The 16,288-nt window shown below is 47.6% G+C and overlaps 1 protein-coding gene across 2 annotated transcripts in view; it reads right to left on the bottom strand.

Moving 5' to 3' along the window:
• Nucleotides 1–9,859: 9,859 nt before the first annotated feature.
• Nucleotides 9,860–16,288, bottom strand: part of LOC115081663 (nociceptin receptor-like) — a 47,607-nt gene continuing 41,178 nt past the window's right edge. For both annotated transcript variants that reach the window (XM_029586086.1, XM_029586087.1), the window contains exons 2-3: nucleotides 13,500–13,855; nucleotides 9,860–10,383 (exon numbers count right to left, since the gene is read on the bottom strand). In XM_029586086.1, the coding sequence (XP_029441946.1) occupies nucleotides 9,860–10,383; nucleotides 13,500–13,855 (880 nt within the window). The remainder of the gene's footprint in view (nucleotides 10,384–13,499; nucleotides 13,856–16,288) is intronic.

Below are 16,288 nucleotides of genomic sequence, written 5' to 3'. Positions count from 1 at the left end.
TTTTATCCTTCTATTTCCTGTCATATTTTATTTCTTTTCACTTATTTCTCTTATACATCACCTTACCAGATAACAGAAACTTGTCTAAGGCAGTGAACAGCAAAAATTAAAAATTGCACCATATACACGTTCCCTTCCCTACTACAACATTACATCTTTAAATACAGGATGTCTAACTTGCTGCAGTGTCTGGCACTGCTCCCTCTCCAGTACCCACTCTCGTTGTTCCCCTAAAATCTATCTGATGCACCCCTTGCAACCCTAAAGTGCTTCTCCGCCAATGTCTTGCAATGTCCCTCCTGACTGAAGTGTCTTTTGACATTTCCCTCTACTCCCCCTGGCTGCTCCTCCTGCAATCTCTCTCTTCCCTTGCCCAACCCTACCAGTGTGCCTTCTCTAATCCCTCCACTCCACTTCCCCAGGCTCTTCCCCCTACTCCTTCTTGTCCCTCATGCTGCTTCCTCTGCAATCTCCTTCTCCCCAAGCCCATCTCCTCAGTATCTCCCTCCCTAAGTCCATCCCTATCAGCCTCTCTCTCTTTCGTCCTTCTGATCCCCCATGTTGTAATCTCTTTATCTCCCAAGTCCATATATCACTCTCTTCCTCCAGCCCATTTCCACCAGACTCTCCCCCACCCCCACCCGTCCATCTCCACCAGTCCCTCTCCCCTGAAATCCATCTCCACCAGTTTCTCACTCACTTTCCCACTCCGTCACCTTATCTTATTGTCAGAGCTCCACTGTCTTCCAGCACAATGTGGAAACCATTGATTCTGCTGCTCCCTACTCTTGCCACGTACTGCAGTTTCCATCACTACTGCCACTTCTCCTGGCCTGTGCAGACTGCTACTGTTCCTGTCACTGATCTCCCTGCCTGCACAGAGAGCATTCTTGTGATAATGCTATCTTTTTACTTTCCGGAGGACTCCCTGGGATGGCCTCCTGAACCACCAGAGGTCTACAGACCATTGCATTGCACTGATACCTTGTGGCCATTGCTGGTACTGCAGCCTTTCATGTTCCCAGAAGCAACAAACACTACCTATTATTATGTCGATTATTATGTAGAATCTATTTTATATTTAACTTCTAACCCTTCAAAATAGATCTAGTTATCTGCAAAAAGGATTCTTTACTTCCAAAACTAGGAAGAAGTAGCCTAGTTGCTAGAGAGCAGGCGTTGAACCAGGGAAACCAGCATTCAAATCTCACTGCTGCTTCTTGTGACCTTGGGCAAGTCCCTTTACCCTCTGTTGCCTCTGGTACAGATTTACTAAGACTTTTCTCCCATTCTGTGTCTATGGGAAACAACACTCTCTCTCTCTCTCCCTGTCTTTCTTATTATTCAGGATTTGCAGCAAGCTAAGCAGAATGTACTAGCAACATCTAAACCCTTACCTCTTACCTGGAATGCCCTTTCTCTATAAAGCCCTTTCTCTATAAAGCCCTTTCCATCATCCACAAAAGTCTGTTGAACTCTAACCTCAATTGGATTAACCCCCCACTCCTCCCCCGTACCTCGAATAGACCCACACGTACAGCCCTCCAAGGAACCCTACGTGCCCAACCCATCAAATCTTTCAAATTATCATCTACCATAAGCAGAGCTTTCTCTCTCGCTGGCCCCTCCATATGGAACTCCCTGCCTCCCGATATACGCCTGGAAACATACACACCCACTTTCAAGAAAAAACTGAAAACATGGCTCTTCCAGCAAGCTTACCACACATCACCTGCCATTACATAAACCCCCACTGTTTAACTAAAAATTGAGTAACTAAGAATTTGCTACATGACTTGGAATCTATTTCTCGGAATATGTCTCATGCCCATCGATTTTGTACTTTGACTCGGCTAATTATGTAATTAGCTTTTGTAAATAGTTGTGATTTTACTGATTTTGCTGTATCTATTTATTGATATCACGGACGCTCGCGGCATAGTCAGCTCTATACCCTATCCCACTTTTAACCACCTTGTTCTCAGTTACATGTAAGGGCCCTGCCCAAAAGTTAACCTGTTTTTTCAATGTTATATGTAAGGGTTCTGCCCATTTGTTCCTTTTTAACTGTAAACCGATGCGATGTGTAAACGGTCATCGGTATAAAAGAAACTTTAAATAAATAAATAAATAAATAAATAAATGCAGAAAACAAGGCTCACACTCTGGGATGGGCAATCCCTGGAACTTAAGAGTAAGAGCAATTTAGCAAAGTTAAAGAAGAACCTGGCAATGCCTTTTAAAGCTTTCTTAATGCCTGATTATAGGGACATATAGTAAAAAAAGATTGTACGATACAATTTTAATGTATTGCCCAAGTTGTTATTGAATTAGTCTTTCTGTCATATAAAATAGCTTCATATATTCATTGTAATACTATTTCTTGTTGGTTAATGATTGATGTTTTCATTGTAACCACCTAGAACAACAATGAGATAGAATACATATTTTTTAAACAAATAAATAACAGAGAATTTCAAGAAGGAAACGTGTGGATCTTGTAGCTTATGTACCGACTTCCTGCCCTTTACTATTAGGTGCAAAGTTAATCAAGTTTGAAGTGCCTAGAGTCTTCAAGAGGAATAAGAAAGAGGCTGAGGCATGTTTACTGAGCAATAGCTTTTATTACACACATCTGAGCCCTGCACAGCACCCAGCAGTAGGATTTCTACCTACACTTAGCACATTTAGAAAAGAGGCAAAGCTTGTGGCTTTCGGAAGAGATCTGGTTTGTGACTGCGTAACATGAGATGTTGCAGAGCAGGCTCAGACCTCAGAGGGAGCGCTGTCTTCTGAATGTCTTAAATCACCTTGTATTGCAGCACCACCCTCGAACCCTTTCCAGCACTTAAATCCGGGCTGAGCCTGTGATGGATGATGACTCCGCTATTCCTGGTGCATGAGAACCAAAGTTGCCAGCCATGCTTTTTGCTGACAATCTGCCAGATTTTTAAGGATACAGTTGTCATTTTGTGTAAAGCTGGAACTATACTGAGATTCACCATTTCACACTGTTAGCCATAGCCTCAGATGGCCAAATACAGCAGCCTCACAAATTCTGAGCAAATGGCACCAGAGACATGGATCTGTTATGGCTCATAATGTTTTTACCAACATTAAATCTTTTCTTTTTTTTTTCATTTTCTTAACTGTCAGTAAATTTAAAGCCTTCCCTTTGTGTAAAATGCAAAACCTAAATATAGCAAATACTAACATGCCACCTGCATCTATTCAGGGCTGCATTTAAGCTTTTGCACCCACAGGCAGAGAGCTTGGCTATGCCCCTTTGAAACTGTGCCAGCACATGGCTCTAATGCAAGCCTACATATTTGATGCAGTTGCCTATGTTGCCTGTGCCTAAATCTGCAATACCAGCAAAGGTCAGAAATTATAACAGCTAGAACTGGACTGATCCCTATTCCTTAGGATGTCATGAAAGACATCACACATTAGATAAGACAATCAGAGGTGAGATATAATTTGTGACTCTATTCACACATGTCTGATCCCCAGAGATGCAGGGAAGTGAATCAAAGAAATGCACAAGTGAATATTAAAGTGACATTTACAAAGGATACCAGACTCCTGCCATGTGCGCTTTGTGTCCAGTACTCAATGAGTGTGCTTCATTTGGGGAAGCAGAATACAGCAGTGCATTAAATGCCACTTTGCATTCTTCTCCTGTGCTTTTATTAAAATCTCTTACTGGCCCCATGACATATACTTAATGACTTCTGGTTCCGACTTGAATGGGAATAACATGCGGGCAGTGCAGGACCTGTCAGAGCCACTTTCTCCTAAGTAACTTTGCTCTGGGCACATCAAACGCTACCAAGACCGGTTGGAGCACAGCATGGGAGCATCAAAACTCATAGATAGGGTGGGATGTAATTGGTTGAACCAAGATAAAATTCAACCAGAGGGAAGCGGGCTACAAAATTGAGAAGGCAATCTGATGGCAGAGGAAGGAGGCCCTAAGGACCATCTCTTTCCTGAAGGAACGCCAGAAACCACAGTTGATCTCTGCTTTGTCTTTCACATCTTTACAACTGGGCATCCTCTGTGCTTATCCCAGGCTTTCCTCGACTCTGGCACTGTTTGGGAGGCTGTTCCCTAAATGAATAAATATTTCCTGATGTCGCTCCTGAGCGGTCCCCCTTGGAGCTCCATATTGGGAACTCTTACTCTGGACTCCTCTTTTCTCTGAAAAAGGTTTACTTCTTTTGCGGACTGTCCCATGCATGCGCTATCCTTTCTTTGAAGAAATATTTCCTGATGTTATTCTTGAACCTCTTCTTCTAAAAAACAATGCAAACATGTTGCTTTCTTGTGCATTATTTAAATCTTTCAAGAACGTGAATGTATTTCTCAGATCCCCCTTTCTCCCCTTTCCTCTGGGCTGTGCATATTTAGGTCCTCGAGTCTCAAGTCATGGAGCTAATGGAACACATTCTGCTTCTACTCTGACTATATCCTTTTGGAGATGTGGCCTCCTGAACTGGATAGAATACCCCAGATGATCGGTATAAAGGCACTATCATCACTTCCTTTTTTCTACTGGCTTTGTTTCTTCCTACACCATCATCCCTCTGGGTGGCTCTTGTTTTGCAACCTTAAGGTCATCAGACACTATCACTTCAGATCTCACTGTCTCCTACCTTTCACCACTCCTCCCAATCTATCCCCATCCTGTGCTGCTCTCATGGATTTCTGCACTTCAGATGCAGGATCCTGCCCTCTTTTGCATTTAATTTTAGTACCAAAGTCTTCAGCACACCCCGAACTTTCTCAGGTCATTCCGTTTTCTACTCTATCTGGAGTGTTCAGTCTGTCACACATCTCTGAATCATTTGCAGAAAAACAAGCTCTCCCTACCAGCAATTCTGCATTATTGTTTTTCAAAGCATTGAACAGATTCAGCCACAGGACTGATCCCTGAGAAACTCAACTTACCCCGACTCTTGGCAACTCCATCTACCACCACCTCCTGTTGTCTCATGACTCAGAATGTCCTCATAGTTCTGCTGAGGAGGCCCGCTGAGTAACTTTCCCTCCCCACATTATTCTGCGTGTGTGAGTTTCTTAGAGATATGTTCATGTACATCTGTCCATGCACAACTCCGGAAATTCTTGCATTTGCATGCATGTAGCTCTGGAATTTCTCAGTGTTCATGTGTGTAGCTTTAGGGATATCTCAAGGTGCATGCAGGTAGCTCTGGAATTTCTCACTGTGCTTGCATGTAGCTCTGGGAATTTCTTAGCAAGCATGTGTGTAGCTCAGGGAATTTCTCAGCATACATGCATGTAGTTCTAGAATTTCTCAGTGTGCATGCATATAGCTCTGGAATTTCTCAGCATACATGCATGTAGTTCTGGAATTTCTCAGTGTGCATGCATGTAGCTCTGGAATTCTCAGCATACATGCATGTAGTTCTGAAATTTCTCAGTGTGCATGCATGTAGCTCTGGAATTCTCAGCATACATGCATGTAGTTCTGGAATTTCTCAATTTGCATGCATATAGCTCTGGAATTTCTCAGCATACATGCATGTAGTTCTGGAATTTCTCAGTGTGCATGCCTGTAGCTCTGGAGTGTCACAGTGTGCATGCACATATGGTGGAATTTCTCAGTGTGCATGTGTGTAGCTCTGGGAATTTCTCAGCAAGCATGCATGTAGCTCTGGGAATTTCTCAGTGTGCATGTGCAAAGCTCTGGAAATTTTTCTGTTTGCTTGCACATAGCTCTGGGAATATCTCAGTGTACATCTACATAGCTCTGGAATTTCTCAGCATATATGCGTGTAGCTCTGGGAATTTCTTAATGTGCATGCATGTAGCTCTGGAATTTTGTAACATACATGTGTGTAGCTCTGGGAATTCCTCAGTGTGCATTCATAATATAGTTCTTGAATTTCTCAGCATACATACATGTAGTCTTGGAATTTCTCAGTGTGCATGCCTGTAGCTTTGGAATTTCTCAGTGTTTATGCACGTAGCTCTGGGAATAGCTCAGTGTGCATCCACATAGCTCTGGAATTTCTCAGCATATATGCATGTAGCTCTGGGAATTTCTCAGTGTGCATGTACATATGTTGGAATTTCTCAGTGTGCATGTGTGTAGCTCTGGAATTTCTCAGTGTTCATGCATGTAGTTCTGGAATTTCTCAGTGTGCATGCCTGTAGCTCTGGAGTGTCACAGTGTGCATGCACATATGGTGGAATTTCTGTGTGCATGGGTGTAGTTCTGGGGATTTCTCAGCATGCATGTGTGTAACTCTGGGAATTTCTCAGCGTACATGACGTGGCTCAGTATTTTCATCAGATGCAGTGTGTCTGGCTCTTTTCCTTAGCTCCTATGCTACACTAAAGTCCTTTCCTTTCACCTTCTGCTTTCCTTCCAGCTCAGCCACACTTCCCTGGAAGTATTATTTGTGTTGTGCCTGTTTTTTTACCTTCCCAACACATTTATTAACAACATATGTGGATAATAAAAGGTTCTATGCACTCCAACTCCCTTCTCTTATGGGGTACTGTCAGGTCCTGTGCACTCCCTGCCGCTGTGGGATGTTAACAGTTCCTACTCACTCCCATTCCCTTCCTCATTGTGGTACTGACATGTCTTTCCATTTACACTCCCTGCCCCCATAGGGGTGCTGACAAGTACTACTCACTCCCACCTTAAGTTCTGCCCCTGTGGGGTGATGGCAGACCCTGCTCAATCCCACTCCCTTCCCCTGTGGTTTAATTCATAGCAAAGCTTAGAAGTGACCTTTATTTAGTTTTCTGATTTATATTCTGTTTTGTTTCTAGGTATGCACAGGATTCAGGGGACTGGATGGACTTGCTCTTCACACAAAGATGTTATCGCACTCTCCATACTCTTATTTCTGTTGAGTAAGAAAGAATTCATCAACAAGTAACACAAAAGGAAACTGACAAACAGGCCGATGCAATATTCGTGTGCAAAAAATGGGCGCCAATGATTGAGAGCAGGGTTTTCTAACGCGCACCCATCATCCTCTCCTGGGCACGCGATACAATAGGCAAATGAGCTACTGGATTTAAAAGGAGGAGCTGGGGAAATTGTGCATCCCTGGTGCCTTCTCGGCAGAGGGCGCCCAGGAGAAGTGGCTGTGTGTGGATTTAGGAAAACGGATGCTCGATTTTACGAGCGTCCGTTTTCCTAACCTGTGCACAGCCATGGGTTAGGAAAATGAATGTTCGTTCGATTGAGCATCCCTTTTCCTAACCTGGCTGCCGGCAATACAGTATTTTCTGCTTTGCTGTTAACTTTTGGGGCCTCTCAAGACTTAATAGCAGCTCCGGGGCTGGCGTTGATTTTTGAGAATAAAAATCGGGCGCACATTTATTTTTTACACCGGGGGGCTCATCCACATGGCATTTACATGGGATGAGTGCTATTGGCTATGCACTGTTTGGATGTGCGTTTTGGACGCGCCAATCCCCTTATTGCATAGGGCTTATGGATGCGTGGCATTGCATCGGCCTGACAGCGTAGGCGAGACAGAGAAGGTCAGAGACAGACAAGAGGCCATGTGAGAAGAAAGAAACCTTGAGAAGGATGTGCACTGTCTTTTTCTCCAGGCCGAGACCTCCCTCTTCAGAGACACAGAGCGGTACTGGGGAATGGGGAGCTTTCAAAGCTCACATGCACTTAGAAAAATGAATTTCAGAACTTTTAAAACTCTCAAAGATTTCAGCCAGAGGATCCCGGCTGAGGTTGGGAACCATTGCATTGCACTGATACCTTGTGGCCATTGCTGGTACTGCAGCCCCACAGCCCGGGGAGTGTAAGGCAGGTCAGATTTATTGGTGCAGCGCTGCCTGGGGTCCTGCTCTTCAGGTCTCTCCACCTTGCTTTTTCTTTATTCTGCCTTTCTGTTCTGGTTTTCACTAAAGTTCAGTTTAGTACAATTGGGTCTCACACGTCCACATGCCTGGATTTTCCAACATGGGAGGAAAGGGTCTGACGCAGCGTTTCCCAGCCGGTGAGCCGCCCGTGGCTGTAGCGCTGGTGTGCCGGGGCAGTCTTCAGTCTCTCTTTGTCCCCAGCAGGGGGAGTCGGAGAGAAGCGCGGATCTGCCCCTGCCTCTGCTTTCCCCTCTGCATGGGGGACCCTGCAGTCTCACAAGTCCTGCCCGCCCCATGCGGTTCCCATTACAGAGGGAAACAGGCAGAGGAGAGAGAAGCAGCAGCGGGTAAGAGCTGCTGGAAGGGGCAGCGGAGTCTGCAAGGAAGCTGGGGGTGGGGGAGAAGGAAGGGAAGAGAAGAGAAAGTATTGATGCCAAGGAGAGGAGAGGGTATGAAGGGAAGGTGGGGGAGGGTGGAGTGGAGTGAGAGGGTAGGAGAGAAAAGGTGATAGAGGTGATGCCATGATGGTGGAGGGAGAGAACAGGGAGGGGAAGGTGATGGTGATGATGCAGAGAGGGGGCAGGGAGAGAGAAGGGGGGGAGGTGACAATACCAGTGGGTGAGGGAAGAGAAGGTGATGATAGCAGAGGTGGTGAAGAAGCAAGGGAAGAGAAGGTGATGTTGGCAAGGGTGGTGGAGAGAAGATGAGGACTGCAGTGGAGTGAAAAGAGAGAGAGAAGAGAGGGGGGAAAGGTGGTGATGATGTGAGGGGTGGGAGATGGGGGAAGAGAGAAGGGAGAAGAAAAAAGGTGACGATGCCAGGGGGATGGGGGATGGGGGATAGGGGAGGTGCAGGTGTGCCAGGATACGGTGAGCCCAATGCCAGGAGCGCCACGACACAGAAAAGGTTGGGAACCTCTGGGCTGGTAGCAGTTATTGTCAGCTCACATCAGCTTGGGGGGCAGGGCTGCCAGACTGATGCAGAGACAAGGTAAGAGAGTTACTCTCTACCCCAAGCAGGTGCTAGGGAACCCCATGATGGCATAAGAGGCACCAGAAAAAGAGTGCGCACTCCATCACTAACTCGCACATTTATAGCAGCTCTCCAAACGACTTTTTAAAACATTTACAGACAGCTGCACAAAGGATTGTACTGCCCTGGGTGGTGCTCTATGCAAAATAAGAGGTAGAGGGCGTGGCAGCCAGCCAGCCTAGCAAAGTGATTGGCTGACTGCTTCCTGGCACTTTACAATGCAAAGTTACTGCAACGTTCAACACCTCAGACTCAGCACCATGCAAAAGCCATGGGGGGAGGGGGCACCGGTATCTCTCTGTGACTGTGCTGACCCTTCCTGTCCATGAATGCACGGAGTGACAGGCATCGACCATGGCCTGCATTTCCAGGAGCCCCTATGTACTCCGCACCCAGACACCTGGAAGAGAAAGCAGGCCCGAGGCGCACGCGGTTCTGTTCGGCTCCCTTAGAGGAGAGTGAAAGTTTCTTTCAAGATGGCTGTTGAGTGGCTTTGAGCAATGTCTCCCTTCCCCTGCTTACAGGCAAGAGCCCACTCTGCCAGCCACCGAGTTTTGTTTGTAGTAGGAGAGATGCCAGGGCAGGCAGGCACAACTGCGGCCATTCAGGGCTATCTCCTCCTTTGGCTGCAGTAAAAGACCGTGAGATAGATCTGACCTGACGCAGCAATTCTCAGGGTCCCTTTCTTTAGATTTCCTCTGCGCTTAACTCTACACTGTCCATCGCTCGTCTTTGGCGAGCCCCAAATCCCGTCCAGTTAAGAGTATCATTCCTCCTTATTCCTTCGTTGGTCCTTTGATAGGCATCCGTGCTATCTCCCAATGCCTTTTATCTGATCAGACGCCCTGCCCGGAGCTCTGCGCTGGCTTCAGAGAGCCGTGATCTGCGTGAGCTCTGCATGGGGACTGCTGGGGCTCTGCAGGCTGGCGCCTGCCATGGGCAGCTCCATGCCTAGTCATGCCGGATTATTGGTGCCCTCGGAGGTCTTGCAGGCGTAGGCCACGTCCTTGGCGATGCTGCACATGCGGTTGGACATCTGCAGCTCCGTTTTGAAGGCAGAGGGGAAGCAGAACTTTTTGAAGCAGGCCTTGAAATTCTCGTCCAGGAAGGCGTAGAGCACAGGGTTCAGGCTGCTGTTGGCGTAGCCCAGGGCAATGCAGAAGTGCAAGATGACCACCTTGAGCTCGCTGTCGGGCTTCGCCCCCAGGCACTGCACCAGCACAAAGATCTGGATGGGCGTCCAGCAGACGATGAAGACGGCCACCACCACCAGGACCAGGCGGGTGATGCGGCGCAGGTTGCGGTCCTTCTCCCTGGAGCCCGACAGGAGGCGCACGTTCTTCAGGCGCCGGATCATCAGACTGTAGCAGACGGTGATGATCAGAACAGGAATGACGAAGGAGAAGAGAAAGACGCAGATGCCAAATACGGGGTCCCAGTAGTCCTCCGGCACGGGGATCTGCACTAAGCACTCAATCTCTGGAAAGAAAGACAAAGCTGTGTAAGGTCAGAGGGCAAACCTGGCCTGGAAAGCGCACAGCAGAGGGGCAGTCAGGGTCCCCGGGACATGGGGGCCAATGCACTTGTGCTGCCTCCCCTGTGCCCTCCTGGCTCACTAATGCAACCCCCAGAAGAGAGAGAGATGAGCCGCCGGTCTGAGGTCAGCCAGGCTGCCGACACTGCAGGCAAACGAGCACATTCTCTCTTACAGAACAGGGCTGGCGTGTGACATTCACAAAGTCTTACAACATTTCCAATGTTTTCACTTAGGTTCTGACCATCAGGAGAAGAAAAAGGAAAAGCCATTGCCAATGTGTCCTTTTTCCCCCGACCTGCACACGTTACAGCACACACTGCCTGCCCCCTACCAATCACAGACCAACTGGCCACAGTCAGAAAGAGAAATATGGAGAGAAAAGCCAAACCCCAGCCCCTCTCCCCTCCCAGACCTCAGCAGTGGTGCTCCCCAGCCTCTCTCCCCTCCCAGACCTCAGCAGTGGTGCTCCCCAGCCTCTCTCCTCTCCCAGACCCCAGCAGTGGTGCTCCCCAGCCCCTCTCCCCTCCCAGACCTCAGACATACACACACACTATCTCTCTCTCATACACACAGGCTCTCACACGTATACATACAAACTCCCTCTCTAATATACATGCACTGCTCTCTCTCTCTCTCTCATGTACACATGCTTACACAAATGCTCCTGTCCCTCATACACATATTCACAGGCTTCCTTTCTCTCTTATACACGTGCTCTCACACATACACACAGCTATCTCTCTCTCATACACACAGGCTCTCACACATATACATAAAACTCCCTCTCTCATACACATGCACACACTCACTCTCTCTCATGTACACATGCTTACACAAATGCTCCCTGTCCCTCATACACATATTCACAGGCTTCCTTTCTCTCATATACACATGCTCTCACACATACACACATGCTATCTCTCTCTCATGCACACACGCTCTCACTCATATACATAGAAACTCCCTCTCTCATACACATGCACAGTCTCCCTCTCTCTCATGTACACATTCACAGGCTTCTTTTCTCTCATACAAACAGGCTCTCACATATATATACAAGCTCCCTCTCTCATACACACACTTATATAGAAACATAGAAATGATGGCAGAAAAAGACCAAATGGTCCATCCAGTCTGCCCAGCAAGCTTTCACTTTTTTTTCCCCATACTTATCTGTTACTCTTGTCCCTTGTAAGTGACTTTTTTGTTCTATTTCCCTTCCACCCCTGCCATTGTTTACATTCCTTCCTCTCACTTGGTCCACTGCCTCTCATGGAATCTGAGAGGGAAGGGGGTCCGGCAGCCCCCTCCTAACTCAGGACACCGGCGGATTGGGTTGCACTAGCAGCCACGTGACCTCTTTATTTTGTGGTGGCAGACAGCGGTTGAGATGTGTGGCCCGTGGCGTCTTTTTGATCTCAGCAGGCGGGTGGGTTAGAGTGCCAGACCTTTTATTTTGCCACTGCTGGCTTATCCTTCCTCGCTGCCGAGTAGCCACCGGAAGCCCTGGGTGCCCTGCTCTACTTCCTTAGGCATGCAGCCCCGTGGCGATTTCATCCGGGCCTGCTTCTGTAGCAGGGCCTGGAGTTTTCAGGAAAGAATGTTCCCAATATACCCTGAATAAAAGAGAAAATAGGCCCCCTTGGTGCCCCCTCCAGCCTGGCACCCGGGGCCTCCCCCCACCCCAGCTGATACACCACTGCCTCTAAGCTCTCAGTGCTAGGGACTCCAGATTTAAGTAGTAAGATTCAAATCTCAAACACTAGTAGTGTGGGGTGCGCATGAGTGAAACCCGCTGAGCAGGAGGAGTGCTGGGAGCAGGACAGGGTATTACCCAGCACCGTAGTAAGAAAGTATGATGGCTCTCTGAGGCACTGCCGTCTCTCTTTAACTCTGCAGCCCTTTGCTTTCAGTTCAGACATCAAACTTTCAAAATGTTTCTCCAGTTCTTTTCCAGTGGCCAAAATATTCTTAAAATCAGGATCCCAAGGGCCTCTTCCCTTGGTGTACCTGATGGGCCAAGCTCGGTCGCTCTGGCAGTAAAGGATTTCTGTTCCCCAGCAATCCACAGGCTGCCCAGCTGCAATGTCCCGTGCCCCCAGGCTCCACATGCTCAGGACAGGCCTTTGCAAACAACTCAGAGGAAATGTCCTTACAAGACAGAGCAGGCAAAGTGTTGTACAATGAGGCGAGCGAGGTCCTTCAATCATCTAAAACTGACAGATTTGGAAGTATATTCCTTTCAAGCGAGCTGCCAGCTTCAGCACCTTCTCGTGTGCATTTTTTTTCGCCTGCTCAGACACTGAATTCATCATCACACAATCTGGAGAGCTTCTCAAGGAAGGCCCCCCCCCCCCCCACCGCTCACTCACCAGCGTGCTCCCGTCCCTCCAAAGCCTTCCCCCTGCTGCCGACGGTGAGGAGCAGAGTGGTGTGCAGACCTTCAGAGAGCCCCAGGACACTCGGCTGCTCCTCGCAAGGTCTGGGGCAGAGACGGGGCAGGCATGCGACACTGAAAGCAAGCTGAAGGCACATGTTTAAGGGTGCACCCCCCGTGTTTCGTGCAAGCAGGCATGCAGATACCCCCGGGACTGACTTTTCTGGTACCTGTTCAAAATCACAGCCTCCAAAGGGACATGGGAGGAGAAAAAGTGTTATTACCCAATACCCCTGACATAGCCTGAGGCCCAGGGCTAGGAAGCGCTGGGTCTGAACCACACGCAGTCATAGCAAAGCAGGGGTTACAAACTCCACAATGTCTCCCCTTAGGGCCAGATGTACTAAGGAGTGGGGGGAGGAAATGCTTCAGCTCCTCAGTTCCCAATTTACCCTGTGATAAGGATTTTACCAATTTTGCTCATGAAAATTTGTTAGGGCAATCGTTAAACGATGGAAAGATGGGTTTAATGACATTTTTTTTGTTGTTGGTGTTTCTAATTCACTCTTATTTCTGTGGGTGCCAGAAGTGAAATGTATCATGGGAGTGAGAACCTGAAGGCTGAGATCATCGCCAGCCCTATGAGTGGCAGGCTCTCTCCGTCATTCATCCACATCTCACCGTTATTCTCCATCTCTGCCGATCCCATCACCATGACGGGCACGCCGAAGAGCGAAGCCAGGGCCCAGATGCAGACATTGATAATCTTGGCTTTGTGAGGCGTGCGGATGTCCAGGGCTTTCACGGGGTGGCAAATGGCAATGTAGCGATCCACACTCATCATGGTCAGAGTGAAGGTGCTGGTGAACATGTTGTAGTAATCAATGGCGATGGCGATCTTACACAGGGCATTACCAAAGGGCCAGAAGCCCAGGAAAGTGTCTGTGCCCTGGAACGGCAGGGTGATGAGCACCAGGGCGTCTGCCAGAGCCAAGTTAAAGATATAAATGTTTGTGGCTGTCTTCATCTTTGTATATCTGAAAGAGACATTCACGATCGTTATATTCTTACCTCTATCATTCGAGATCACCACAGTGCATGGGTACTCAACATTTACAAATGCAGGCAGACTCATAAGAACATAAGAACATGTCATACTGGGTCAGACCAAGGGTCCATCAAGCCCAGCATCCTGTTTCCAACAGTGGCCAATCCAGGCCATAAGTACCTGGCAAGTACTCAAAAACTAAGGATATCCCATGCTACTGATGCTAGTAATAGCAGAGGCTATTCCCTCAGTAAACTTAATTAATAGCAGTTAATGGACTTCTCCTCCAAGATCTTATCCAAACCTTTTTTGAACCCAGCTACACTAACCACATCCCCTGGCAACAAATTCCAGAGTTTAATTGTGCGTTGAGTGAAAATAATTTTCTCCGATTAGTTTTAAATGTGCTACATGCTAACTTCATTGTGTGCCCCCTAGTCTTTCTATTATCTGATAAATGTTGAGGGATATTCAAAATTTATCAGTAGAGCTAGACTCGGAGCATAGACGCCTAAGGACAGACGTCACTCTGCCTCAGGAGCTGGCTGCATGACCAGAAGTCTTCAGGAAATGGACACAGCCCTAGTCTAACTCATGCCGCTGCTCTTCTTGTCTTTCCGCTCATTGATGGACCTGTGAGCGGACACTGCACATTCCTGCTTTGAAATAGAGAAATAGCAGGATCCAGGAAGGTCTCCATCCATAATGCATGGACTGCAAGCGAGAGAATTAGGTAAGAACATTATCAAGTAATAATTGCAAACACTGCACTGAAACGGCAAGTGAATGATTAAACACAGTGTGCAGCAGGTTTAACAGAGAGGTGAGATAATAAGACACAGAAGGTAGGGGAAAGAGATGGAGAGCTTGAAAGAGGCTCTTACAGGCTGCATTATTCCCACTGAAGTGTCTGAGGCCATCCACTTCCTGCCACAGTTTCCCCACCGAAAACCCCAAGAGCTTTTCATAGCTAAACCTGAAGCAATGTTTGCATTGCGTGTGCTGGAAAGTGTTTCAACCCCCTCCTCCCGCCAGGACGAGCAGTAAGCCCATGCCCGGGCCTCCGAAAATCACACGAAATCTGCTACTCGGAGAGAAACTGCAGGATCCGATTTCATTCTTTCCTAATAAATCAAGCTGGGTGTGCGGTGCCTGCAGAGAGGAAACCCTGAACCTGCTTTTCTCTGCTGCCCCCTTTCCCTTTCACAAGAGCTGAGCTACATTTACAAGTACATTTACATTTACATGTAAAATAACCCCGGTCTAATCCCCCAGACCAGGGCAACCTTTTCGTTACTTGTAAACCGGATTGATTTGTATTGCATACAGGAATCCCGGTATATAAAAATTAAAAATAAATAAATAAATAAATAAGGAGCAAACGTTCAGCACTAAATCACTGATCTGGGCCCACGGCAATCAGGACGGGGCCGGCGGAGGCTGCAGATAAGTCACATCCGAGGGGGAGGGGGAGGTCCTCCCCTGCCGTCGCGGGCGCTCCCAGACACAGGACCCCCCATGATCGAGTCCCACGCACTGCCTGCCACGCGGGGGGGCACAGCGCCTCCTCTCGGGAATATCAGCTCAGCCCCAGCGCTGGCGTCTCTGCAGGGCTCCCACGAGCCGCTGGTCTGACTGGCGGAGGCTCGGGGACATAAGAACATAAGAAAATGCCATACTGGGTCAGACCGAGGGTCCATCAAGCCCAGCATCCTGTTTCCAACAGAGGCCAAACCAGGCCATAAGAACCTGGCAATTACCCAAACATTAGATAGATCTCAAGCTACTATTGCTTATTAATTACCTTCACAGCAGTTTATGGATTTTTCCTCTAGGAACTTATCCAAACCTTTTTTAAACCCAGTTACACTAACTGCTGTAACCACATCCTCTGGCAATGAATTCCAGAGCTTAACTGAATGAAAACAAATTTTATTCAGTTTGTTTTAAATGAGCTACATGTTAACGTCATGGAGTGCCCCCTGGTCCTTCTATTATCTGAGAGAGTAAATAACCAATTTAAGAACATAAGAACAGGCCATACTGGGTCAGACCAAGGGTCCATCAAGCCCAGCATCCTGTTTCCAACAGTGGCCAATCCAGGCCATAAGAACCTGGCAAGTACCCAAAAACTAAGTCTATTCCATGTAACCATTGCTAATGGCAGTGGCTATTCTCTAAGTGAACTTAATAGCAGGTAATGGACTTCTCCTCCAAGAACTTATCCAATCCTTTTTTAAACACAGCTATACTAACTGCACTAACCACATCCTGGATGTCACTGTTGGAAACAGGATGCTGGGCTTGATTTACCCTTGGTCTGACCCAGTATGGCATTTTCTTATGTTCTTATGTCCATGTCTTCGTCACGGCATTAGGTCTTATCTATGGCCGATACACATAAGGTCAGCTAGGTCAATGC

This window comes from Rhinatrema bivittatum, unplaced genomic scaffold (assembly GCF_901001135.1).
Source record: "Rhinatrema bivittatum unplaced genomic scaffold, aRhiBiv1.1, whole genome shotgun sequence".
Classification (NCBI taxonomy): domain Eukaryota; kingdom Metazoa; phylum Chordata; class Amphibia; order Gymnophiona; family Rhinatrematidae; genus Rhinatrema; species Rhinatrema bivittatum.
This window is presented reverse-complemented; position numbering and strand designations above follow the sequence as displayed.